This window comes from Heterodontus francisci, chromosome 14, assembly GCF_036365525.1.
Source record: "Heterodontus francisci isolate sHetFra1 chromosome 14, sHetFra1.hap1, whole genome shotgun sequence".
Lineage (NCBI taxonomy): Eukaryota > Metazoa > Chordata > Chondrichthyes > Heterodontiformes > Heterodontidae > Heterodontus > Heterodontus francisci.
Genome location: NC_090384.1, coordinates 64,326,865 through 64,354,199, shown reverse-complemented (window position 1 = coordinate 64,354,199; position 27,335 = coordinate 64,326,865). Strand labels below are relative to the sequence as shown.

General features: G+C 44.4%; 1 protein-coding gene across 1 annotated transcript in view; it reads left to right on the top strand.

The window, feature by feature from the left end:
• scube2 (signal peptide, CUB domain, EGF-like 2) overlaps positions 1-27,335 on the top strand; it is a 177,750-nt gene that overhangs the window by 100,307 nt on the left and 50,108 nt on the right. Inside the window, exons 8-11 of the mRNA XM_068046883.1 lie at positions 1,573-1,689; positions 3,388-3,510; positions 11,408-11,524; positions 12,457-12,579. Of these exons, the coding sequence (XP_067902984.1) occupies positions 1,573-1,689; positions 3,388-3,510; positions 11,408-11,524; positions 12,457-12,579 (480 nt within the window). The remainder of the gene's footprint in view (positions 1-1,572; positions 1,690-3,387; positions 3,511-11,407; positions 11,525-12,456; positions 12,580-27,335) is intronic.

The window sequence follows — 27,335 nt, the reverse complement described above, 5'->3', positions numbered from 1 at the left end:
AGTATGTATTTAATTGGTCTGCCATTTCTTTGTTCCCCATTATAAATTCCCCCATTTCTGACTGTAAGGGACCCACATTTGTCTTCACTAATCTTTTTCTCTTCACATATCTATAGAAGCTTTTACAGTCAGTTTTTATGTTCTCTGCAAGCTTACTCTCATACTCTATTTTCCCCTTCTTAATCAATCCCTTTGTCCTCCTTTGCTGAATTCTAAACTGTTCCCAATCCTCAGGTTTGCTGCTTGTTCTGGCCATTTTACATTTCTCCTCCTTGGCTCTAATACTATCCTTAATTTCTTTGGTAAGCCACGGTTGAACCACCCTTCCAGTTTTATTTTTGCACCAAACAGGAATGAACAATTGTTGTAATTCATCCATGTGCTCTTTAAATGCTAGCCATTGCCTATCCACTGTCAACCCTTTAAGTAACGTTCCCCAATCTATCATAGCCAACTCGTGCCTCATATCTTTATAGTTTCCTTTTGAAACCTTTATGAAAGGGTTTGATAGAATAGATGTAGCGAGGGTGTTTCCACTTGTAGCTGAGACCAGAACTAGGGTTTTAAATGTAAGATGGTCACTAATAAAAACTATGTTCCCTTGCCAACGACTCTGTCCATCTCCCTGATAACTGTCTGAGGCTGAAACAGACTGTTCGCAACCACAGTGTCATATTTGGCCCTGAGATAAGCTTCCAAACACATATCCGTACTGTCACTAAGGCCACTTATTTCTACCTCTGTACATCGCCCGACTCCACCCCTGCCTCAGCTGTTTTGCTGCTGAAACTCTTATCCATGCCTTTCTTACCTCCAGACCTGACTGTTCTCCTGGCTGCCCTCCCACATTCTACGCTCCATAAACCTGAGTTCATCTAAAAGTCTGCTGCCCATGTCCTGACTTGCACCAAATCCTGTTCACCTATAACCTCTATGCTCCTGTAGCTCTTTGACCAAGCTTTAGAACATCTGCCCTAACATCATCTTATGTGGCTTGGTGTGATATTTTGTTTTATAATGCTTTTTTAAAGTGCCTTGGGAAGTTTTATGTTAAAGGCACTATGTAAATCCAAATTGGTCTTGTTGTAATAAATCCAAAAGGAAATTCAGGAGAATCTACTTTACCCAGGGAGTGGTTAGAATGTGGAACTCACTATTGCACGGATTGATAAGGTGAATAACATAGACACATTTAAGAGGAAATGAAATAAACACATAAAGGAGAAAGGAATAGATGGATAAGTTGATGGGGTTAGTTGAAGAACGGTGAGAGAAGTCTCAAAGGGAGCATGAGCACTGGCTTGGACCTATTGGGCCAATTGGGCTGTTTCTGTGCCTTAAATATTATATAATACTATGTAATATGTTAGATTGTTTTTGACGTGAGGAATATTCAAAAGCAGCACTCGGTACTTTTTCATAAATTAATAACTGTCAGTTATTTTGAGCTTATTTTCTACAATTGGCTGTAAAATCTAGGCTAGTAAGTTCATTATGATTTTTTAATGAATTCAAATAGCAAAAATGCAGGGATAGAAATTGGTAGTAACTAATTTTTCCTTCTATCTACAGAAACATGTGCAGTTAACAATGGAGGCTGTGATCGTACCTGTAAAGACACCTCTACTGGTGTTCGGTGCAGCTGTCCTGTAGGATTCACACTGCAACCAGATGGGAAGACTTGTAAAGGTTAGACATCAACTTTTAATCACTTCTGTGCATACTAAATAATTTGACATATATAAAAACTATAGTTTGTAATGTTTATACTTTCTTATTTGTTAACTTTTTATGGCTATATGCCCTTTTGGTTCAGTTACATTTTCATATTTCTGTTAAAATAAGTGTTCTTATTAAATATGGTGTATTAGTTTATGGTACATAGTTACAATCATCTGTGACAGTACTGAGTAAGAATGTACAGTGCCTTAAGTATTAAAATATAGTAATTTGGTTATTTTTTTTCTTTTTTGAATACTTATTTACTTCCATTTTAAAATCTGTTGTGGATGCTGCTTCCACCATTGCTTTTGGTAGACCATGCCAAATCCGATTAAACCTGTCTATTTATAAAAGATTTTTACAAGAGTGACCATTGTTTGATATTAAAAGAAAAAAAACATGGTAATAGAGAAAATAATTGGACTTGAAATATACAAAATTCCAGCACCTGATGGTTTCCACCCCAGGGCATTAAAGGAAATAGGTGAAGAAATTGCAGGCATGGTGTCATAATTATCCAAAGCCGGATTTGGGAATTGTGCCTTTGAAAGGGAAAATTGCAAATGTCACTCCGTTATTCAAGAAAGGAAAGAGGGGAAAAAATCAAGTAATTATAGACCTTTTAGTTTATCAACTGTGGGAAAATTATTGGATTTATCATCAGAGAGACTGAACACTTGGGCAAGTAACAATTGATCAAAGAGAGGCAGGATGGGTTTGTGCAGGGTAGGTCATGTCTGACTAATCTAGTTACAGTTTTTGAGGAAGTCAGTAGCATGGTGGACTGGGGAGTGCCTGTGGATGTTGACTACATGGACTTCTGGAAGGAATTTTATGAAGTTCCTCACGAGATTATTAACAAATATGGGGGGACATGGAATTGGTTGTAACTTTGTGGTTTGTTCTCTGATTGGGATGTGACAAGTGGTGTTCCCCAGGGATCTGTGCTGGGGTCTCAGCTTTATATATTAATTACCTGGATGTGGAATAGAAAGTTGCAAACCCAGGTTTGCAGATTACACTAAGTTAGGGGGTTCAGTAAGTTGTGCAGATGGGAAGAGAAAGTCACAAAGGGACATAGACAGACTCAATGAGTAGGCAAATGAATGACAGATGGAGTTCAATGTGGGGAAGTGTGAGAATCCACTTCGGCCTTCTTCAGTTCCTATGTTGTTATGTACCTTTGATAATATATTCATGCCCTCTGGTTATCGACTCAGTGATTCAGACATATGAAAACTCATAATTTCAAACCTATCTATTGGATCTCCTTTTAATCTTCTCTGTTCTAATGGAAAGAGCCTCAGTTTCTCCAGTCTGTTCTCATAAATAAAGCCTCTGATCCCTTGTATTATCTTAGTGAATCTCTTCTGCACCCTCTTATATAGGTTTTCTGTTATCCCTTTGCTTTTGTTTTCTATACCTCCCCTTACAAAACCTAGGACCCCAAATGCTTTTTAGAAAAAAAAAACCTTAATCAATGTATCCTCCCACTTTTAAATAATTGTATATCTGAACCCTTAAGTGTCCCTCCTGTTCCACTCCATTCAGTCTATATATCCTTTCCCATTCATCCTTCCAAAATGCATCACTTTAAATGGCTTTTCTCCAATAACTTAAAGATGTTAAATGTAAAAATACTTATTGTCTTCAATTATCTTACAGACATTGACGAATGCCTGATCAATAATGGTGATTGTGATCACTTCTGTAAGAATTCTATTGGCAGCTTTGACTGCAGCTGCAAGAAAGGCTACAAACTTTTAACGGATGAAAGAGCTTGCCAAGGTTTGTTTAAAAATGTTTAGGATTATTCAAATGATCTGTCTCCTAGGCTTTACAGCCCAAGGGTATGTGTCTAGAGATACCTATCAAAGACTAGGGGATTAAAAATTAGTTCACGTAGTGCTGCTTCAAAGTCGTGCTACATAGACTGCATTGAGATCATTAGTACATTGAATACATTAGTGAGAGAGGATCTTAGATCGAAAGCTCAAGATGCAGAATCAGTTGGGCGGAGCTAAGAAACAGCAAGGACAACAAACATTTCTAGGAATTATTTATAGACCACCAAACAGTAGTAGTAATGTTGGGCATTGTATAAATCAAGAAATTAGAGGTACATGTAACATGGTTACTACAGTAATAATGGACGACTTCAATTTACATATAGACTGGGTAAACCTAATCAGCACTAATGCTGTGGAGGATGTGTTTCTGGAGCAGTACATTGAAGAACCAACTAGGGATCAGGCTATTTCAGATTTAGTATTATGTAATGAGAAGAGGCTGTAAAAGAGCCTTCGGGAAATAGTGACCATAATATTATTTTACACTAAGTTTGAAAGTGATATATTTCATTCTGATACTAGGGTCTTAAATCTGAATAAAGGAAACTATGAAGGTATGAGGGGCAAGTTGGCTATGGTGGATTGGGAAAATACACTAAAAGATTTGACGGTGGACAGGCAATGGCTAGTATTTGTCTACAACAAATATACATTCCTCTAAGACACAAAAACCTAACAGGAAAGATGAATCAACTGTGGCTAACATAAGAAGTTAAAGATTGCATTAGATCAAATGAAGTGGCTTATAAGGTTGCCAGAAGAAATGGTAAGCCCGAGGATTGAGAGCAATTTAGAATCCAGCAAAGGATGACCAAGAAATTGATAAAGAAAGGGAAAAGAGAATATGAATGCAAACTTTTTCAAGTAAGTGAAAAGGAAAAGATTAGCAAGGACAAATGTGGGTCCATTACAGGTGGAGACAGGAAAATTTATAATGGAAAATAGGGAAATGGTGGAGATACAAAACAATTACTTTGTGTCTGTCTTTACAGAGGAAGGTACAGAAAATCTTCTAGAAATACCAGGGAACCAAGGGATTTGTGAAAATGAGGAACTGAAAGAAATTAGTATTAATAAAGAGGTAGTACACAAAAAATTAACTGGATTGAAGGTTGATAAATATTCTGGACCAGATGAGCTCCATCCCAGAGTATTGAAGGAAGTGACTATAGAGATAGTGGATGCATTGGTGGTTATCTTTCAAAATTCTATAGATTCTGGAAAGGTTCCTGCAGACAGGAAAGTAGCAAATGTAACCCCACTGTTTAAGAAAGGAGGAAGAGAGAAAATGGGGAACTACAGACCTGTTAGTTTGATGTCAATAGTAGGGAAAATGCAAGAATTATTATAAAGGGTGTGATAAGTAGACACTTAGAAAATAATGACGTGATTGGACAGAGTCAACATGTGAAAAGGAAACCTTTTTGACAAACCTGTTGGAGGCTTTTGAGGATGTTACTTGTAGCATAGATAAAGAACAACCAGTGGATGTGGTGTATTTGGATTTTCAGAAGGCTTTTGATAAGTTCCCACACAGGGGGCTGAATATTATTTGGGCACTGCACTGTGCGGCGGCGCCCTTCCAACTCAGCGCGGTGCCTGCATTTAGCGGCGGCAGCAGAGCCCCCGTGATATTATGCGTAGGGGCTCATTAGCATCACTGCACCGAGCCCCCCTCCCCATATTACGGGGGGTGAGGTGGGACATTCAGCGCAGTGAGAGAGTCTTTGACAGCTGTGCAGCAGGTGCTGGGGCCCTATTTTAAGTGCTCCATCACCTGCTTCCTGACAGCTGTCAAAGAATACTTACCTGATTGCTGAAGAGTGGGGCTGCTGTCAATCTGGCAGCAAAGCAGAAAGTGCTGCAGAAATCCAGCAGGTCAGGCAGCATCTGTGGAGAGAGAAGCAGAGTTAACTTGTCCAAGTTCACTCCCCTGAAAGTTAACTCTGCTTCTCTCTCCACAGATGCTGTTTGACCTGCTGAGTGACCCCAGCACTTTCCGCTTTGCTGCCACAGACTTACCCTGCTGTGTCCCAGTGCCCTGTGAAGTTGCGATCCTCTTCTTCCACTCTAGTGTAACATTCCTTCTTGTAGGCGTGCTGTACCTGGGCGAATAATCTTAAATTTGCACATTCCAGGATGTGAGACTTAAATAGACAATAAAAAGTATTACAGAGAACACACTGACACAAATGGGAATGCTTGGGTGTCACAGCAATGTAAATAAGTCTTTCACTAAATGTTCCTCGCCAACATGTATGTCCTTTTCTCTGTGCGAATGATGTGTGCCAGCCTGTAGTGCCAATGTCACATCCCTTTGCACCGTTGGCCCTTCAGAAGAGCCAATGTATGCAATATCATTGCCATGCCACCATTACACATGAGCGTCTCCACGGATGCAGTGACATGGACACTGGCTCAGTCAGCTGCTGCCTCTAATGGTTTACACAGGGATGCTGCAGATGTGGACTGGTGCATAGCAGGTGAGTGAGGGTGATGTGTGACTTGCAGAGCCCATGTCGGTTCCAAGCCTCTGTCTGATAAGCCACTTCCGTACATCCCTACCTCACTGCTAGCCCTGCGTGCAGAGCCTGGGTGCTATCTGCCCTCCCATGTGTCTTTCATGTTGTAGTTCTTCAGTGTCCTCATAGTCCGAGGAGGAGTCCTGTTGACGTCTCTCCTCATTATGCCAGGCCTGGCGCCTATTGGGTGCGTAGTTATACAGAGCAACAAAGAAAGGAGCTGTCCTTTCTGGCCCGTAGTACAGGGCACCCTATCTATCCAGGCATTCTTTCAGCATGCCATTCTCCTGCTCAATCGTGGCTCATGTAGCTCAGTAGCTGGCGTTGCATCTCTCCTCTGCAGCAGTGGTGGAGTCTCTCACCGGTGTCGGAAGCCATGTCTGCAAAGGATGGCCCTTATCTCCAAGAAGCCACCCCTCCATCTGAGCCAGTTCAGTGAACAGCGGTGGCAGCCGGGGCTGGAGCAAGACCCAGGTGTCATGGCAGCTGCCTCAGAAGCGGTCACACATTCGCTGCAAGCATCTGCGGTGTTCACATATCAGCTTCACCTAGATTGAGAGGGCTTCTTTAATGGTGACACCTGCAGGTGGTAGCCTGGCAGTAGGCCTGATGGCCACATGAATGCAGTCTATGAATATTACAACCTATGGTTCTCTGGCAATGGTGCCAGAACCAATGGCCCTCTGGGCATGGCTGTGAGAGTCCGTCCTGAAGCGGACATACTCATTGGCTCTCCGGTGCAAGGCATTGGTGACCTCCCTGATGCAGCAGTGCACTACTGACTGTGTGACCCCCACAAAGGTCTTTGGTGGGCCCCTAAAAGGCTGCAGAGACATCAGGCTTGAGAACAGCTACCACGATGAGGAACAAAGGCATGGCATGTCCACCGGAGCCCAGGAGCTGCAGGTCATCCTTGAGCAGGGCACAGAAACGTGTCACCAACCTCACTATATGCGCAATCCCCTTTGACACTGGTGCTCTGACATCCGATGGTATCTGATGTGGGGCCTGTAGATGCACGGCAACCATAATGGTGAGCTCCCCTTGGGGGCTGCTGCTCATGACCGGGGGCCTCTATGTGGATCGCACCTGCCTGTTGGTATTGCCTCTGGCACATACAGATCCTCACGTGCAGAGGATCACACAATGTAGGATGAGCCATACCTATTTCCATGTGATAAATAAAGTTGAACCCTGCATGTATTCAAAGGTTCCTAACAGGGCATGGATTGGTGTTGACGGGTACATCAACTGTTTTCCTGGATCAAGTATGTGGCGTGCCATGGCATTGCCCATTTTGGCCAATACTCAGAGTGGCACAGCATGACCACAGCAAGATCCTACCAGCTGAATCGATTGTCCCCACCATCCATAAAACCTTAATGCTCCTGCCCTTTCTGGCACCCTCCCTACACACAGGGTGCCTAGTGTGCCATTGCCCTCTCACTAACACAGAGCGTACACTGTTAATGGAGGGATGTACACGGTAACTCACAGCTTTCCTTCCAGTAATCCCAGACATCCTCCCTTCCAGAATGCAGAGTTAGACCCTTGTGTATCCCCCCTCCTACCTCCCTTCCAGAATACAGAGCAAGGACCCACCGCCTTTTCAGATCGTGAACGGGACGGCATGTGATAGCCGCCTGTTCGACGAAAAATCTGGCAGTGTCGGTGAAGAGGGCTGCATAATCAGCATAGGTAAGTAATCATTACCATATGTTCTGAAGAAGGGTCACTGACCTGAAACGTTAACTCTGCTTCTCTCTCCACGGATGCTGTCAGACCTGCTGAGTATTTCCAGCGTTTCTTGTTTTGGTTTCAGATTTCCAGCATCCGCAGTATTTTGCTTTTATATTACCAGATTGTGGTGCCGCCACGGTGCGGCGGGCGGGGGCCGCACCGAGTTCCCGCTGCCGCCGGTAATATACGGCGGGCTCTTCTCGACGTCGCGGGTCGAGGCGGGACTCTCCCCGCTACATTTTGCTGGCCCCCGTGCCGTGACCTGCGGCGTCGAGGGGCTGGTAAAGTTCAGCCCAGGAGGTTAGTAACCAAACTTAGAGCACATGTGATTGGGGGCAATATACTGGTATGAATTGTGAATTGGTTAACAGACTGAAAACAGAGAGTAGGAATAAACGGGTCATTCTCAGGATGGCAGGCTGTTACTAGTGGGGTACCGTAAGGATCAGTGCTGGGGCCACAGCTGTTCACAATCTATATAAATGATTTGGATGCGGGAACCAATTGTAATATTTCCACATTTGCTGATGACACAAAACTAGGTGGGAATGTAAGTTGTGAGGAGGATGCAAGGAGGCTTCAGGGGAACTTGGACAGGCTAAGTGAATGAGCAAGACCATGGCAGATGGAATATAATGTGAATAAATGTGACGTTATCCATGTTGGTAGAAAAAACAGAAAGACAGAGGGCTGGATTTTAAAGGCGCTCCGATGCTGGGAACGGTGGTGGTGGTGGGGGGGGGAATGAAGATAGCAACAGATGAGGCCCGCCACCGACCCTGACGCTGGCAGGCCCCCATCCCAATCTCGGCGGCAGCCGCAAGACCTTGTGGCGGCCCCCCACCACTCGGCAATGGGACCCACATTATAATATGCAAATAGGTACTTACCTTTAACTAATATGCAGGCCGCAGTGATACTGCCAGCGGAGGGGAGTGGGGGACGGCAGCCCCCCTGGCTATGCTAATGAGTCGCCGTGTTTGGAATTGCGGCGGCTCCGTGACGTGGGCCCCATGTGTGGGGGCTGCACATATTTTTGTCCGCTGCCTATTTCGTCGGCAGGCTTTTAAAATGCAGCCCAGAGTATTTCTTAAATGGTGAGAGGTTGGGAAATGTTGATGTCCAAAGGGACCTGGGTGTCCTTGTTCATAAGTCAGTAAAAGCTAGCATGCAGGTGCAGCAAGCAATTAGGAAGGCAAATGATATGTTGGTCTTCATTGCAAGGGGTTTTGAGTACAGTGTAAAGAAGTCTTGCTGCAATTATATAGAGCCTTGATGCGACTGCACCTGCAGTATTGTGTACAGTTTTGGTTTTCTCATTTAAGGAAGGATATACTTGCCATAGAGGGGAGTGCAATGGAGGTTCACCAGACTAATTCCTGAGATGGCGGGATTGTCTTATGAGGAGAGATTGAGGAAATTGGACCTGTATTCTTTAGAATTTCAAAGAATGAAAGGTGATGTCACTGAAACTTAATTTTTAGAGGGTGTGACAGGGTGGATGTAGATAGGATGTTTTCCCTGGCTGGTGAGTCTAGAACCGGGAGACATAGTCCCAGAATGAGGGGTAGGCCATTTAAGACTGAGATAAGGAGGAATTTCTTCACTCAGAGGGTGGTGCATCTGTGGAATTCTCTGCCTCAGAGGGTTCTGGAAGTTCAATCAATGAGCATGTTCGAGACAGAAATCGATAGATATCTGGGCACCAATAACATCAAAGGATATGGGGATAGCGCGGGAAAGTCTCTTTGAGGTAAATGATCAGCCATGATCTAATTGAATGGCGGAGCAGGCTCAACAGGCTGAATGGCCTACGCCTGCTTCTATGTTCCTATGATTCCCCAGGGGCAGATTGCGCTGCAGGCTGCTACCTGCGCGGGATTCTCCATTGATATCAATGATGAATGCCACGCCGGCCACACAAGTAGCAGTCGCAGTGCAGTCTGCCCTCGGGGAATCAAGATAGTCTATGTAGCACAATTCTCAAGTGGTGCTGCATGAATAAATTTTTAGCCCAAGCTCTTTATGCAGTTATGTGGCATATGATGATTAATGTTTAAGAATTGATATATAAAAGCTAAGCTTGGGTTTAAGCTTTAAAACCCAAATTTGGATTCAGTTAATCTCTACTTGTTGAGTTAGCCTACATTTTTCAATCTTGGAAATTAATTACAGAGCACTTCAGTTTTTCATCTTACCTGCAAGCATAAGGATTGCCTACAAAAAAAATCAAAGCTACATAAAGTCAGTTATAAAAATCCCAATTATGTGAAAGTAAACTTAATGGCAACAAGTATTAACCACTGACAATATAGTTATTTATTAATAGGCTGCAAATATAATTTAAAAGCTGAACTGTATGTACAATAGACGAGGTGGGTAGTAACTCACAGCCACCTTGTTTTAGGGCTTATAATTTGCTCAGGGTTTAGTCCAGACGACGAACAAGGTTTTGCTTATTTTTAAAAAAATACTGTGGCATGTATGGGGAGTTGTAATTGGTAAAATTAGGGTAAAAGTTTGTTTGCTGAAGTCAGCCAATGGCTTATTCAGTCAATGGACTCTCAGTGATGAAATTGGTCTTGGGTGTTAGCGCAAAATGTATGAAAGCGTATTGGCAACCTGTTTTACATGACATGTAAAGTCAAGTCATTGGATAAGAAAATTAGGCATGCTGTGAAATGGGCAGCCAATTCTGTATCATTCCTTTTGCTTTGCTACCCAAGACCAGTTTCACCCCCTTGGTGTTTTGCTGAGCTGTGCAGACCAGTAAGATCCTTGTTTGAACATGTCTAAAGCCACTTATGAATACACTCAGACCTGTACCCCAGCATGAGCTGTCACGTTCAGGAGAAATGGGGAAAAAGGAACCTGACAGAATCAGTACACGGTTTTTGAGCACTTGATGGAAACATATGTGATCTGGTAATATTTTATTATATTCATGTTTATGATGTGGAATGGTGAGAGACCCAAGTTCTTGTTTGGCAAGATGGTTATGCCATTTCTTAGGAGATCATCCTCAATTATTCACTTTGTGAAATTATATTTCAAGTAACAAAAATGATTGGATAGAAAGGTTGGTAAAGGCATTTTGTTGTTTTTCATATTCAAGCTATTGAGCAGGTTAATTTCAACATATTTGGTGATATCTTTTTCTTTCTAATTTCCTCTCGAATGTTTGATTTTTTTTCTTATCCGTGTAGTGTTTCATAGCCAAGCTAAATCAGAAGGTTTAAAACAGGAGAAATTAAGCCCAAACACAGTCACATTGCAGCAGGAGTCACTAGTTAGCAATCTGAAGGTTGATTTTTAAAAAATCCCTTTCCCAGCCCAGAGGTGTTGGGACTAATTCTAGCAACTTCCTGCCACCTTAAATTGTGATCAGAGTATAGTGGGTATCAGAACAGGGACTTCTTTGGTTGACATTGCACAGCATCATGCCATATGATGCATTTACTGACTATGCTATCTGGGGAGCTGGAGTTTCTGTTCTGTTGTCTAGTAGTTTCTGTGTTTCAATTGTAATTGATTGCTCCTTTATTGTCACAGTATGTATCTTTTCAATTGTAGATATTAATGAATGCTTCTTCGAAAGAGCATGTGATCACATTTGTCTTAACCACCCAGGATATTTTGAGTGTGTTTGTAAAAAAGGATATACCCTGTATGGGCTGACTCATTGTGGAGGTACGTCAAGATGTGTGTTACATAAGATATTCTTCAGAGTACATATTTTTATTTCAGTAATTTACACCATGTCAACGATTAGAGTACATATTAGGGAAAAAAGTTTGCAGAAAAGACATGGTTTGTGACATGATTGTTTATATTAAAATTGCTATCTTGCCCCCTTTACACGCCTGAAGTCTACTGTGCTATGCATTTTCTCTGGCTGAGAATGGACTGTAAAGTTGTTTCACAAATGGTGCTCTATAACTCGATTTTAAATGTACAAGAGTTAGTAGGAGTAATCATCACTCAGATTTTCTCTTTGTGCTGGGAAAGCACCCATCCCTCTCCAGCTTGATACCTCCTTTTGGTGACTCAGTTGAGATAATTTATTCTTTGTGTGGTGAGTTACAGGTATGAACCTGTGTTATATCACTCCATAGCACTGTTTGGATCACCAACTTGCTGTGCCACTTAATTTCAATATGAGCAACTGTTCTTTTCCCTTTCCAGTTTCTTTGCTCCTGTACTGGTTTTGATAACCCATACTCGGCCATAGGCACAGGCCCTCGTGCAAGTGGTCCTCTTCTTTGGATATCTATGGCTGGCTATGCAGTGATAAAGGACATTTTAAAGGACATTTCAACAGCACAACTAAATCTCCATCCTGTCATCTAATGTTCATACATGAGCATTTTGTAGCTATGGACATTGAATAAAAATGAATTGCAGGACCATGGACTAATCATTATTCCCAGGAATACTGAGTCCAATTATTGCACCTCCACTCCAGTTGAGATCAAAGCATATAGCCTGTTCTTTATGCCTCACTAAGCACTATGGTAACTTCACCATGAGCCACCAAGAGAACCAGTATAAAGTTACATTTTGTAATTGTGAAAACATAGTTTTCCCCTTTTGTTTGAAAATACATTGTTCTTGATTTTTAGACATCGACGAGTGTAGCATCAACAATGGAGGTTGTGAACACAGATGTGTAAACTCAGTGGGAGGCTACGAGTGCCATTGTCATCCTGGCTACAAATTACATTGGAACAAGAAAGACTGTGTTGGTAAGAAACTGGAGCTGATTATTGCTGTGCCCTTTCATTTGCCAAATCTTTAAATTTGGAAGCCACTGATGGGTTCTATCTGGGTAAACAGTCATACCTATTCCTCCAGTTCATGGATCCTCAGTTTTACCTATGTGAACATGTTTACTTTTAATGTAATTTGTTTATTACCCATTTAGTTATTGTAGCAAATAGAGAACAGGAGATACTTTTCATTAATTTCTTTGTGATTTTTCTTTTCTCAGCAATGATCTTAAGTGATTTTTCTCTCTCTTTAGCATTGTTATTTTCCCTCTATAATATGTGTTGGACCATTTGTTTGTGTTCATCATAATTTTATAATTTCCACAGTTTACCTTTGCTTTTTGTTGGCTTTCCTTTACTGGGCGGCAGAAGATGGTTGACATAAGATGAATTTTGCCACCTTTACTGCCTTTCGTGGTGATGGGATTTGAATGTAATTTGGACGCAATGTAAAAGTTGTCTTGAAAGCTAATTGTCGTAACCGTGCAATTAATTTTTCCCATGAGTGTGTCATATTTTTATCCTCTTTAGAAGCAGAGAAGCTCCTACCAACTAAAGTGTCAGCCAAAGCCCTGCTTAACTGCAGTAAAAGAGGTGGAGCTGATATGTGCTCTTTGAGGTGCCAATCAAATGTGTACTTTGCTGCTGGTGAGTTTATTAATGAGGTGTTACAAAGGTTCCTGTTACTAGTCAATATAGCTGTAGTACAACATATTTCTACTTTTAGAAATATGTTTAAATTGTATAGTCTACTGACTACTGAGGGCAGATGGGTACTGAGGGTTATATTGTTATACAGAAAGCAGTTCCTAAGATTTCACATCTCCAGAATAATAGTCATATAAATAGCAATAACCAGAGTTGAAGACCAGGGGTAGAGCTTCTACTTGGTACCATTGATAATATTGGCACAATCTGGCAGGATTGGCTGAACCAGTGCAAAGAATCGGGAAATTATAAACATGAGTTATGCCCAAAACCACTAGCATTTGTGTTTTCTGCAATCTTTTACCCTGGTTTAAAATTCATAATGCTGGATCAGACCCCACCCTTCAAGCTTAAAACCTCCAGGTCAAAATTGTACAAATCTGCCGATTGCATTGATTATGGAAGGGTCTTCAAATTGTTTTCATTTTCTAAGATGCACAGGCACAATTTAAAAGTTCTTTCATTTTAAAGAAGATTTTATTTGTGGCTGCATTTGCTGACAATGCTACCGCTAGGTGGTGCTGCTGTGGAACATGCGCAAATGCAGCATGTGCCACTAAAACGTCACAGTCTGCAACTTCAGGCAGCTGCCAGGACTAAAGATGGCGCTGCTCAAATAATCACGCGGAGGCAACCTAACCAACACGTCAGCACAGAATGGCCGGAGTGAGAGAGCGAACGAGCGGGCCGGGGGGGTGGGGAGCGGAGTGGGCCGGGGTGGGGAGCGGAGCGGACCGGGGTGGGGAGCGGAGCGGGCCGGGGCGGGGAGCGGAGTGGGCCGGGGTGGGGAGCAGAGCAGCCGGCGAGTGGGCGAGCAAACGGGCCGGGTACGGGGGGGAGTGGAGCAGCCAGAGAGAGCAGCAAGTGGGGGGGGGGGGGCGTGAGCGGAGCGGCCGGAGAGAGCAGCAGTGGGGTGGGGAGGAGTGGAGCAGGGGGGGAGCAGAGCGGCTGGAGAGAGGGGGGGGAGGGAGGAGGAGTGCGTTTTTCTGTGCATGCGCCATAAACCTGCAACAGCAAAAGACGTACTGGCCGGTCCTCACACCCGGAGACACCAAGGTCTTCGGCTGCTCGCTCCCTGTGGCTCTCTACGGCTTCTCGCTTCCGGCCCTCTCCATCCAGCCGTTCCCTCCAGCTGCAGATCCCCCATCCAGCCGCTTTCTCCCCTACTTCGCAACTGTACTTCAGGCATTGCAGCTGTCTGGTCCCTGCCTTTTGCATCCCCCCCTCTTCAGGCACTTCTGAATTTAACTCCCTCCCACTGCACCCCCACCCCACCTCTCCCCCCACCCCCTCTCTACCACTCCCCCCCCTCTCCCTCCCCCCTCCCCGTCTCTATCTCTCACCCCCCTACATCCCCCCTCTCCCCCACCCCCCTCCAGCTCCCCCCTCTCCCCCCAACGCCTCACACCCTCCCCCTCTCCCCCCACCTCCCCCTCCCTCTCAACCCCCCTCCCCCAAACCTCCACCCCCCTCCCCCAAACCTCCACCCCCCTCCCCCTCCCCCTCTCCCCCCTCCCCCTCTCCCCCCCACTCCTCCTCTCCCCCCCACTCCCCTCTAACCCCTCTCCCCCCCACTCCCCTCTACACCCCCTCTCCCCCACCCCCCTCGAAACTCCCCATCCCCCCTCCCAAGGACCACACCACAGTTGAATATCTGAAGTGCAGTTGCAAAGTCAGGAAAATAGCAACAAAAACCTCAACAATTCCAGGTTTAATTATTGAGAAATTTTATTAAGTGCATTAAACATTCGAGGCACTGCTGTGCATGGATACATGAGTGTTGTGTCACCAGCATTCCTGTGAAACAGACAGGCCGAGTCTCTGCTATGCAGAACTAAAGAGATTGTTCCTGGAGAGCCTTGTGGTGAATGAATGCGTGGCTCTCTATTCCACTACTGAATTGTCCATGTGAAGAAGGCAAAGTCACAAGAGTCTGAACTCAGTCTATTCTTGGTGAATGTTCCCCAAACGCATCCCAATGTGCGCTCCCACTTCATCCATAAATGCAAGGTTCCTTTCCACATCATGACAAGCTCCGCAGCATGATCCAGTTGCCTTCGTTGCTTGAATGCTGACCTTAAGTCTCAAGGATTGTTTTCTCGACGGCATGTTTTACGTGAAAAGAAATAAGGAAAGAACATCAGTGTCAGAGCTTCCCCCCTCCAATGAAATTACTGTTGAGCATGCTTTATGTTCTGCAGCAAAGGCATGTACTGATAACACCGCCAATGAATCACTTAGTACCCAACTCAGCTGTAGGAGTCAGGATGATGTTACTGCCCCTATCTCGTGATGGTTCAATGCTGCTCTCAGGGAAAACATGAATGATGTGAGGGTGCTGGAAAAAAAAGCACATTTCTTTTGGACTATGAACATAAAGGAGGCCATTTAGCCCAGCTGTTCCCTGCTAGTGGTTATGTTACTCCTGCGCCTTCCCATTCGCTCCCATTTAATCCTGCCTACTGCTGTCAGCATCACCTTCCATTTCTTTCGTTCTTATCTACCTTTGCCTTAAAGCAACACTGAGGATGGAGAACGGTGTGGCTGCACTCCCACCTCGCCAGTTGTGTACACAGCAAGAGCATTCACATTTGTGCTACCACTGGACACGGCATGCTTTTTTCTTTTAGTGCTCAGTCTCTTGTTGAATGTTCCCCAAGTGCTTGACCGCTTTGGACGCCCTCTCTGCTTGACAGGCAGCAGCTGGCAATTGCGGAGTCTCACAAGGCTCTGCATGGTTGTTTCAAGGGCGGATGGGGAAACAGGTGGCTGTGTGTCCATGTGCATGACTAATGGGTGCAGGAACAGAGCAACTTACAACAGGGACTGGAGCACATGTACTGCCTGCACACAGCCCCAGATAATGGAAAGGACTTTAGTGCAGTGCAGTGCAGTGGACTGGAGCACATGCTGTGCCCCAGGCAATGGAAATGTTTTCAGAGCAACTTCAGAGCAATCTCCTTTTTCTAATAAAAATGAAGCAGACTGAAATCTCCAAAATGACTAAATAATTGCGATAAAAAGCGAGAAAATGCCCGACGAAACCTCTCCTCCTTCCACTTTCAGAAACTCGTGCCGAAGGTTGACGCATGCGTGAATATCCGAAGGTTGACGCATGCGTGAATACCCGCTGGCGTTGCATAAAGCGCATGCGCAGAGGCCGACCAGGCGCGTTGCCCGAAGATGCACACGTCACGCGATGACGTCATCGGCACATGCGCTAACCAGTCCTGACAACCCGGAACGCAGCGCATGCACAGAGAGCAGGAGCCTGTCTGCGCATGTGCAGCTTGATGACGTCAGTGGCGGCCAGCGTTGTCAGGAATCACTTTGTCTATTTATTAAGTAACTGACTAGTATGCAACAACAAAACTATTAAATGGCTCAGCATAGTTTTTTTTAAGTCATTTTCAATGATTTTAAATCAGGTTACTCAGGGGTAGGACTGGACACCCTTATTAAAAATGCTGATTTTTAGTGATAAACCCATTTCAGCTGTATTACTAACACTGCACCAGGTTACCACCCTTAAATACATTAAGGAATACTTTTTAATCGAAAGAACATAATAGTTTATTTTATTTTCTGTTACACTTTCTGAGCCGGGGGGTTTTAGGTGCATACCACCCATGGATGTGATATCTGCATCTTGATAAGCCAAGAAGGAAACCATTCACACATATTTCTAAAGGTCATTGTCCATGAGAGTGGGTTGTAGACAGGCTGTTTGATTTTCTAACAGCCCAGGTTACCACATCAGTGGCATATCCTGACTTGTCTATCTGTGTGTGTACATGTGGAGGTCCTTGTTCAGTTATGCTTCTTTTATTTAAAAAAAAGTCCAATATGAACTCCAGTGATGATGTCTTTGGTCAGAATTCTTCTCCCTTCATCCTGATATCTTCCGCCTCCATATTCTTTCCACACGCTGGTCCACAACACAACTGATTACATTTTACTTATGAACAGATATTCAGGAGATATTAGCAAATGCCTCACAGCATAACAAAAAAATACTAGAGATATCCAAATGCTTTACAAAACCAAGAAGTAAAAATAAACTTAGCGCTGACTTCCGGCCTGCTGCCATTTTTGAGCGGTCAGCTTTCCTGCTGGGAACAGGTGGAAACTTTATTATTCAAAACAAATCAAATTCAGTGATGATTCTACAACACCAGTGCCACTTTTGAGCAGTTAAGTGTAGCACCTACTGATGGAACCCAGAACAAGAAATGGACAGAACCAGAGTCCCTTAAAGAGATTGCTGGAAGTAGCTTTGGAACAACAAAAAAGCATTTATTTGCCATTTTTGGGGGCAATAGGCTGAGCATAATTGCTCCCCCTGCACCTTACTGCTAACCCCTTCTCTTCAATAATGCTCTGTGTTATTGTTCTCCACTCCCACTCACTGATTGGGCCGGGGCTCCACTTTAGTCCCTTGCTGCAAGGTTGTGATGTGTGGACGACTGGCTGAATTCTCCCCACATCCCCTTAAAACACCAAGCTGTCATGCACTGCCACCTCACCAGCTGAATGGAAATGAGGCCTGACCATCAGAATGGTTTGAGCCTTTTGCTGGCGACATCAGGCATGTGTTACGATCACTCCACCCATTGCCCGCCGGGCATATGCCAAAGATGATAATCAAGCCAATTTTTCTGTGTCTGTAGTTCCTTTCAATTTGGGATTTTTATAGTGCCACTCAACAGATGTTTCTCCATGATTAAAGCCAAATTTTGATCATGTTCCGGTTAACATGTTCTGATTATTATTTTTAGGTATTAAATAGCTAATATTTAAATGTTTTAAAATATATGTAAATATAAATGTCAAGGATCTCCTATTGGTCTTAAGTTATGAAGTTGTTACTCGTACTAGAAGAGAGTTTTGTCAATTGAATTAATTATTCTTTAATGTGCTATATTTGGCAGAGTCTGAAGATTCTTACACAATTAGATGTGGCGTGTCTTCTCAATGTCAACACTTTGGCCAGAACATAAAAAATGTTACATATTGTACAGGTAAGTAAAAGGAGGATTTGCTTGTGGTTACTGTTTGTTCCTTTGAAGACCTATTTTGACATTGCTTATTATAAGATTTAACTGATGATTGTCAAGAATTTCCTCACTGGTTCTCCCGTAGCTGTTAGATTGATTGCTGTAGCTTTGGCAGAAGATTGGTGGAGACCCCAGAAATGCCTTCTAAGCAGGAATATATTTGGATTTGGCAATGGAGGTTTAAGAAAATTGGTTTTATATTATTTTTAAATTTGAGATTAAACATATTTTTAAGTAGCTATCTGAAGGTCAGTGATTTGATTTTTTTTTCCCCGTATGAACATCTATTTTTGTGTCCAGCACCTTACAAAGTGTGACACTTTGAGAAGGTGGTGGTGAGTCGCCTTCTTGAACCGCTGCCAGCTGTGTGGTGTAGGTACACCCACAGTGCTGTTAGGGAGCGAGTGTCAGGAATTTGACCAAGCAATGATTAAAGAAAGGTGATATATTTCCAAGTCAGGATGGTGCAGTACTTGGAGGAGAACTTGCAGGTCATGCTGTTCCCATGCACCTGCTGCCTTTGTCCTTTCAGAAGGTAGAGGTCGTGGATATGGGGGGGATGCTGTCGAAGAAGCCTTGGCAATTTGCTGCAGAGCATTTTGTAGATGGTACACACTGCTGCCATGGTGCGCTGGTGGTGGAGGGAGTGAATATTTATGGTGGTGGATGGGGTGCCAATCAAGCAGGCGGCTTTGTCCTGGATGATGTCGAGCTTCTTGAGTGTTGTTGGAGCTGCACTCATCCAGGTAAGTGGAGAATATTCCATCACACTCCTTACTTGTGCCTTATAAATGGTGGAAAGGCTTTGGGAGGAGGTGAGTCACTTGCTGGAGAATTCCTAGCCTTTGACTTGCTCTTGTAGCCACAATATTTATGTGGCTGGTCCAGTTCAGTTTCTGGTCAATGGTAACCCCCAGGATATTGATGGAGGGGATTCAGCAATGGTAATGGAGCTGGTTAGACCCTTTCTTGTTGGAGATGATCATTGCCTGGCACTTGAGTGATGCGAATGTTACTTGCCACTTATTAGCCCCAGACCATGTCTTGTTCCATGTGGGCATGGACTGGTTCATTATCTGAGGACTTCAGAATGGAATTGAACAGTGTGCAATTATCAGCGCACATCCCCACCCCTGACTTATGAGGGAAGGAAGGCCATTGGTGAAGCACCTGAAGATGGTTGGTCAGAGGACACTGCCCTGAGGTACTCCTGCTGAGATTGTTGGCCTCCAATAACCATAACATCTTCCTTTGTGCTAGGTATGACTCAAGCTGGTGGAAAGTTCTCCCCCCAATTCCCATTGACTTCAATTTTACTAGGGCTCCTTGATGCCACTTCTCAGACAAACGCTTCATTGATGTCAAGAGCAGTCACTCTCACCTCACCTCTGGAATTCAACTCCTTTGTTCATGTTTGGACCAAGGCTGTAATGAGGTGTAATGAGCTGAATATCAGTGAGCAGGCTATTGCTGAGTAAGTGCTGCTTGATAGCACTGTTGGCAACAGTTTTCATCACTTTGCAGGTGATTGAGATTAAACTGATGGGGTGGTAATTCACCATGTTGAATTTGTCTCGTATTTTGTGGACAGGACTTGGCTGGGCAATTTTCCATTTTGTCAGGTAGATGCCAGTGTTGTAGCTGTACTAGAACAGCTTGGCTAGGGGTGCAGGAAGTTTTGGAGCACAAGTCTTCAGCACGACCGCTAGGATGTTGTCGGGGCCCATAGCCTTAGCTGTATCCAGAGCGTTCAGCCATTTCTCAATCTTATGGGGAATGAATCTATTTGGCTGAAGATTGGCTTCTGTGATGGTGGGGACCCAAGGAAGAGGCTGAGATGAATCATCCACTCAGTGCTTCTGGCTGAAGTTGGTTGTAAATGTTTTAGCCTTGTCTTTTACACTGATGTGCTTGGCTTTGCCATTATTGAGGATGGGGTTGTTCATGAACCCTCCTCTACCTGTTAGTTGTTTAATTGCCCAACACTGGATGTGGCAGGATTGCAGAGCTTTGATCTGATCAATCGGTTGTGGAATCACTTAGCTATGTCTATAGCATGCTGCTTCCACTGTTTAGCATGCATGTGATCCTGTATTGTGCCTCCACCAGGTTGACAGCTTATTTTTAGGTTTGCCTGGTGCTGCTCCTAGAATGCCTTCCTGCACGCTTCATTGAACCAGGTTGGTGCTCTCGCTTTTTTATATTAATTCATGGGATGTGGGCGTCGCTGGATAAGCCAGCATTTATTGCCCATCCCTAATTGCCCTTGAGAAGGTGGCGGTGAGCCGCCTTTTTGAACCGCTGCAGTCCATGTGAGGTAGGTACACCCAGAGTGCTATTCGGAAGGGAACTCCAGGATTTTGAGTCAGCGACAGTGAAGGAACGGCGATATAGTTCCAAGTCAGGATGGTGTGTGACTTGGGGGGATCTTGCAGGTGATGGTGTTCCCATTCATTTGCTGCCCTTGTCCTTCTAGTTGGTAGAGGTCGCGGGTTTGGAAGGTGCTGTCTAAGAAGCCTTGGTGCATTGCTACAGTGCATCTTGTAGATGGCACACACTGCTGCCATTGTGCATTGGTGGTAGAGGGAGTGAATGTTTGTAGATGGGGTGCCAATCAAGCGGGCTGCTTTGTCCTGGATGGTGGTGAGTTTCTTGAATGCTGTTGGAGCTGCACCCAACCAGGCAATTGGAGAGTATTCCATCACACACTTGACTTGTGCCTTGTAGATGGTGGACAGGCTTTGGGGAGTTAGGAGGTGAGTTATTCTCCACAGGATTCCTGGCCTCTGACCTGCCCAGTATTTATATGGCTACTCGAGTTCAGTTTCTGGTCAATGGTAACCCCCAGGATGTTTATAGTGGCGGATTCAGCGATCGTAATGCCATTTAATGTCAAGGGGAGATGGTTATATTCTCTCTTGTTGGAGATGGTCATTGCCTGGCACTTGTGTGGCCCAAATGTTATTTGCCACTTATCAGCCCAACCCTGGATATTGTCCAGGTCTTGCTGCATTTCTACATGGACTGCTTCAGTATCTGAGGAGTCACGAATGTGGTGAACATTGTGTAATCATCAGTGAACATCCCCACTTCTGACCATATGATTGAAGGAAGGTCATTGATGAAGCAGCTGAAGCTGGTTGGGCCTAGGACACTACCCTGAGGAACTCCTGCAGTGATGTCCTGGAGCTCAGATGATTGACCTCCAACAACCACAACCATCTTTCTTTGCACTCGGTATGACTCCAGCCAGCAGAGAGTTTTCCCCCTGATTCCCATTGACTTCAGTTTTTCTGGGGCTCCTTGATGCCATACTCAGTCAAATGCTGCCTTGATGTCAAGGGCAGTCACTCTCACCTCACCTCTTGAATTCAGCTCTTTTGTCCATCTTTGAACCAAGGCTGTAATGAGGCCAGGAACTGAATGGCTCTAGTGCAACCCAAACTGAGCATCACTGAGCAGGTTATTGCTAAGCAAATGCTGCTTGATAGCACTGTCGGTGAAACCTTCCATAACTTTACTGATGATTGAGAGTAGACTGATGGGACAGTAATTGGCCGGGTTGGACTTGTAGCTGTACTGGAGCAGCTTGGCTAGGGGCGCGGCACGTTCTGGAGCACAGGTCGTCAGTACTTTTGCCGGAATATTGTCAGAGCCCATAGCCTTTGCCGTATCCAGTGTCTTCAGTCGTTTCTTGATATCACGCTTGATGGTAATGGTAGAGTGAGGATATGCTGGACCATAATGTTACATTCTGGTGCTGCTGTTGATGGCCCATAGTGCCTCATGAACACCCACTTTTTAGCTGTCAGATCTGTTCTGATTCCCATTTAGCATGGTGGTAGTGCCACACAACATGATAGAAGGTGTCCTCAGTGTGCAGATGGGACTTTGTCTCCACAAGGATTGTGCAGTGGTCACTCCAACCAATATTGTCAAGGACAGATGCAGCTGCAACAGGTAGATTTGTGAGAACGAGGTCATGTAGATTTTTTCCTCTTGTTGGTTCTCTCAGCACCTGATGTCATCGCAGTCTGACAGCTATATCTTTCAGGGGCTGGATTTTGTTCCCAGCCTGATGTCGAGTTACGTGGCTGGGAGGGTAGATTCCGGAGAATTGGAGCAGCAGCGGCCGCCACAGAACCCGCGGCTGGATTGCCAGACCCGATCTTCCCAGTGGCGGGAAAGGCTTCCGTCGGCCTTCAAGCCCAGAGGCCAATTGGGGCCCTTAAGTGGCCTAATTGATGGCCAATTAAGGGCCTCTTCCCACCGCCACTGGGTGCCTCTGCCATACGGTTTGGATGCCTTGAAAAACGAGGCACCCTCCCTGCCGGCTTTGGGGTGTGGTCCCTCCTTCGTGGGCAATTCGTGACCCACAGAGGACCACCCTCTGGGAACCACTGTACTTTCCGGGACACCCCCCACCCCGCCCCGCCCATCCTGTACCCGCTGTCGCCTGGGCCTTCCAGACCGGCCCCAGAGACCCACTTCATCTACCTCGGGTCCGGAGCTCTAACGCTGGGCCTGGATACGAGGCCTCTGTAGTACCAGTAGTGGCCACTGCTCCTGGTGACGCTGCTGATATTGTTCAGCTGCTGGCCCTGTGATTGGTCGGTACCTTATGGGAGTGGAATCCCCATTCCTGTTAAGTGTTTAAAGAGACGGGATCCCGCCTCCTTCAATTTTGACGGCCAAAGACCGGAGGATTGCTCCGGGGGCCTGAAAAGGTGCCGTGGCAGGGAACCCCCCTAACATTTCAGCCCGATGCCAGGATCCCCACCTCCAACTCAAAATCCAGCCGCAGGACTTGGCCTATGCTGTCAGTAGTGGTGCTACTGAGTCACTCTTTGGTGATGGACATTGGCATTCCCCACCCAGATTACTTTCTCTGCCCTTGCTACCCTCAATGCTTCTTCCATGTGGTGTTCAAGATGGAGGAGTACTTTTTCATCAGCTGAGGGAAGACAATAGTTGGTAATCAGCAGGAGGTTTCCTTGCCCATGTTTGACCTGATGCCATGAGACTTCATGGGGTCCAGAGCTAATGTTGAGGACTTTAAGAGCCACAGTAGCACCTGAGATCATGGCTGATCGTTGATTTCAACTCCACTTTCCCTCCCAATCCCTATGATTTCCTTGATTGCCCTAGGGTCCAAAAATCTATCTCAGCTTTGAATATACTGAACCTCTAAGTAAAGAAATTCCTTCTCATCTCTGTCTTAAATGGTCAACCCCTTATCCTGAGAATACGTCCCCGATACTAGATCATCCAGCCAGGGGAAACAACCTCTCAGCATCTACCTTGTCAAGCCTTTTTAGATTCTTATACCTTTCAATGAGATCACCTCTCATTCTTCTAAAGCGAAGAGTATAGGCCCATTTTACTGAACACCTCATCATAGGACAACCCTCTCCTCTCTTCTGCTCCTCCCAGGAATCAGTCTAGTGAACCTTCACTGTACTGCCTTCAAGGCAAACATATTCTTCCTGAGATAAGCACACCAAAACGGTGCACAGTTCTCCAGGCTGGTCTCACCAAGGCCCTGTATAATTGCAGCAAGAGGTCCTTGCCCTTGTACTCCACTGTGCTGTCACTGCTGGTGGACAGGACCTACCCAGGGATGGTGATGGAGGAGTCTGGGACGTTTGCTGGAAGGTATGATTCTGTGAGTATGACTGTGTCAGGCTTTACTGGTCTGTGGTACTGTTCTCCCAATTTTGGCACAAGTCCACAGATGTTAGTAAGGAGGTCTTTGCAGGTTTAATTAGGCTGGGTATGCCTTCATTGTGTCCTGCACCTAGTTTGTTGCAGGTGGTCCATCCAATTTTATGCTTACTGTGCCTTTTAGTCATGGTTTGATGCAACTGTGGCTTGCTAAGTCTTTTCAGAGGATCAGAGTCACCCACATTGCTATGGTTCTAGAGTCATATATAGGCCAGACCAGGTAAGGACAGCAGATTTCCTTCAGTAAACCAGATGGGTTTTTAGGACAATCTGGTAGTTTCATGGCCACCATTACTGATACTAGCTTTTTATTCCAGATTTATTTAACTAACTGAACTTAAATCCCCTAGCTGCCATGGTGAGATTTCAACTCATATCCTGGATCATTAGTCCAGTAACATCACCACTGTGGTATTGTACGGATATTGACCCACAGAGTTTACAAACAGCTACAATAACATGGTGCACCCATTTAGATCACTTCCCCTCAGGGACTACTTGAGCAGTGGTTGTAAAGGGGGAAATCAGGATTAAATGCAGCACTAACTCAGCAGCTAAATATCACAATTGTGCCTCAGACTATCCAGGAGCAATGGTGTGGGAGATCTGCTAGTCTGTATTAACTTGATCCTACTTTTTGAAGTGACTTAAAATTAGTAATAGATTAATAAATATTTTACTATTCAGTCAGTTGACAGCCACAGGAAAATGATGTTCATTGAATGAAATGCACATTTTTTTATTTTTTTATATTTTCAATATAGATATCAACCATCTTTGTTGACCATCTTTTAATCAATTTTAATTGGAGAGTGAGAGAGTAATAGTAATTGCAGAGTAATAGTAGTAGTATAAAATGCCATTCACACAATACAGGTAAAAGTACTTTACCTATTATTCACTTTAACATCTACTACAATTTGGTGTGAAACTTTGCAGTCTTTCTCTTTCACCAATGTTCATAATTCTGGCATGAGTTTATCATCACACCTTAGTGCAGCTTCTAAGTTTTTGGTCTGGCAGTTGCGAGCGATACTTCAACTTCATCAGAGTAATTGCTGACAAGTTGGCTCGCACATCAAGACTTAGTACATCTGCTCTCCAGCCAGAACGGAGTTCAATGCTGTATGTTCGTTGCCATGACGTGCCCTGTGGGGGCTGCGCTTCTTCGTTCCTCTGCTTGCCAGAAGTAGATATTCTGATTGATCCCCTCTCCATACAATGTTGCTGGTGTTTCCTGCTGCACAAGTCTGACGTTTTCTCCTGCGTCGTACACTATTTTAGCAGATGGCAACAGGCAGTAACCAAGGAAGTGAAGCGCGCACACGGTGATTAAAAAACAGTTACACACTTGGCTTTTCATCATAGTATTTTAACAGCAAACGTACAATAAGGTTAAACTTTACATGCGCATATTCTTTGAATGAGCAGTGAGATCACATGCACAATGACGGCATCTGTTGCTAATTATTTTCTAATTGAAAATGCAATTAGCCAAATCTGGAGTCCCAATTATCCAGACGTGGCGAAGACTGACATATTGGATGTCACTATTGTATTTATATCATGGAAAGTAAAATATCAGCACTAATGCACAGCCGTGCAATGATCAGAGATTTAAATATCAGTGAGACCTGTAAAATTTGGGAATTGTGACTTGTTAAACAGCTGTTTTGTAGAACAACCAACTGACAGTATTGGCATTGCAGTGCTAATCAAATAAAAGTCTCCTTCGACAAATACGCGCGTCTGTATGAGCTTCACTCGACATATAGCACCAATTCAGGTCTCAAACCTTCATTTCTGAATTGTGACCGTTGCAGCTCAGATGCGAGGCTGACTAATCAAAAGGCTGAACAGCTAATATCTTAAGTCACTTGCATTTTATTAATGCCTAACATGACCCCAGCTGTCACGTGCTAATGATTAATTTGCCCTTGAGATGACAGAGAAAACTGATTTCTTTGCAATTCAGAAAGAAAATGCAAACCAGCAGAAATGTCTTCAGACAACAAAGTTAAAGAATATCAGATTGTCACGAAAAACAGATACATTCACTTTGAACATTAGGGGCGGTCACTTAATTATAATCCTTCATGAATGCTCAATATAAATGCAGAGATTTACACAACATACCATTGCTTAAGTGGCAAAATTACATTTGTCACATTGAAGAAAATTGTTCCTAATCTTCAAACTTTAATTGCAAAATGTAATCTTTTACTTTTTTGTAGCTCCAATAAACATTGCATTTAGAAATCTGTGCTTGTTCTTTGGTTGACTCTTTTTGTTTCCTCTCTTCTTTTATCTACAAACACAAATCTTTGATATAAAATACCGCCAAAGGATAATTTGCACAGATGCGTTTCAATTATAAATTGCTGGCTGCCTCTGGTATCTCTCTTAAATACCGCATTCTTCAAGTGAACCTAGGCAATGAGTGTTGGCAGGTTGTTTGACCAGGGGGTTATCAGAGCAAGGTCTGATCCTGTCATGCCTCAACCAGCATCTGAATGTGCACACTTTCCAGTGTACAGTGGCCAGGAGCTGGAGCCCACTCCTAGCTGAGGCACTCTATGGTTAATTGTAGCAGCCCGTGGAAGCCCAGTCTGAAATTAGATAATTCAGCACAAATCAGGGATAGGGCATAACACATTGGTCTGGATTTTAAGGTCAGCAACAAATGAATGGCGCTAGGCATTCACTGCACTTACACTTGCCCACAGACTTTCACACAGTGACTTGTTGTGATTGGAAATCCAAAACAGTGCGGCGCTCTCTGTAGGGGATCTGGGATCTGTGTGAACAGGATAAGAACATAAGAAACGGGAGCTGGAGTAGGCCATTTTGCCCATCGAGGCTGCTCCGCCATTCAACATTATCATGGCTGATCTTCTATCTCAACTCCACCTCCTGTATTATCCCCATATCTCATAATTCGCATAGTATCCAAAAATCTGTTGAACTGTAGAGCTCTCTGGGGGTAGAGAATTTCAAAGATTCACAACATTTTGAGTGAAGAAATTCTCCTCATCCCAGTTCTAAATGGCTAAACCCTTATTCTGAGATGGCGACCCCATTTTCTAGATTCCCCAGCCAAGGGAAACATTGGGCCTGATTTTACTAACCCTTTGGGGACAAGCTGGGAGGCGGGAAGGCTGGCAAAGTAGTGCAGGAAGGCATCTGGTACTGTGCCGATCCTGCTGCCATGTCATTTTGCCACTGGTGGGAAAGGTGACATAC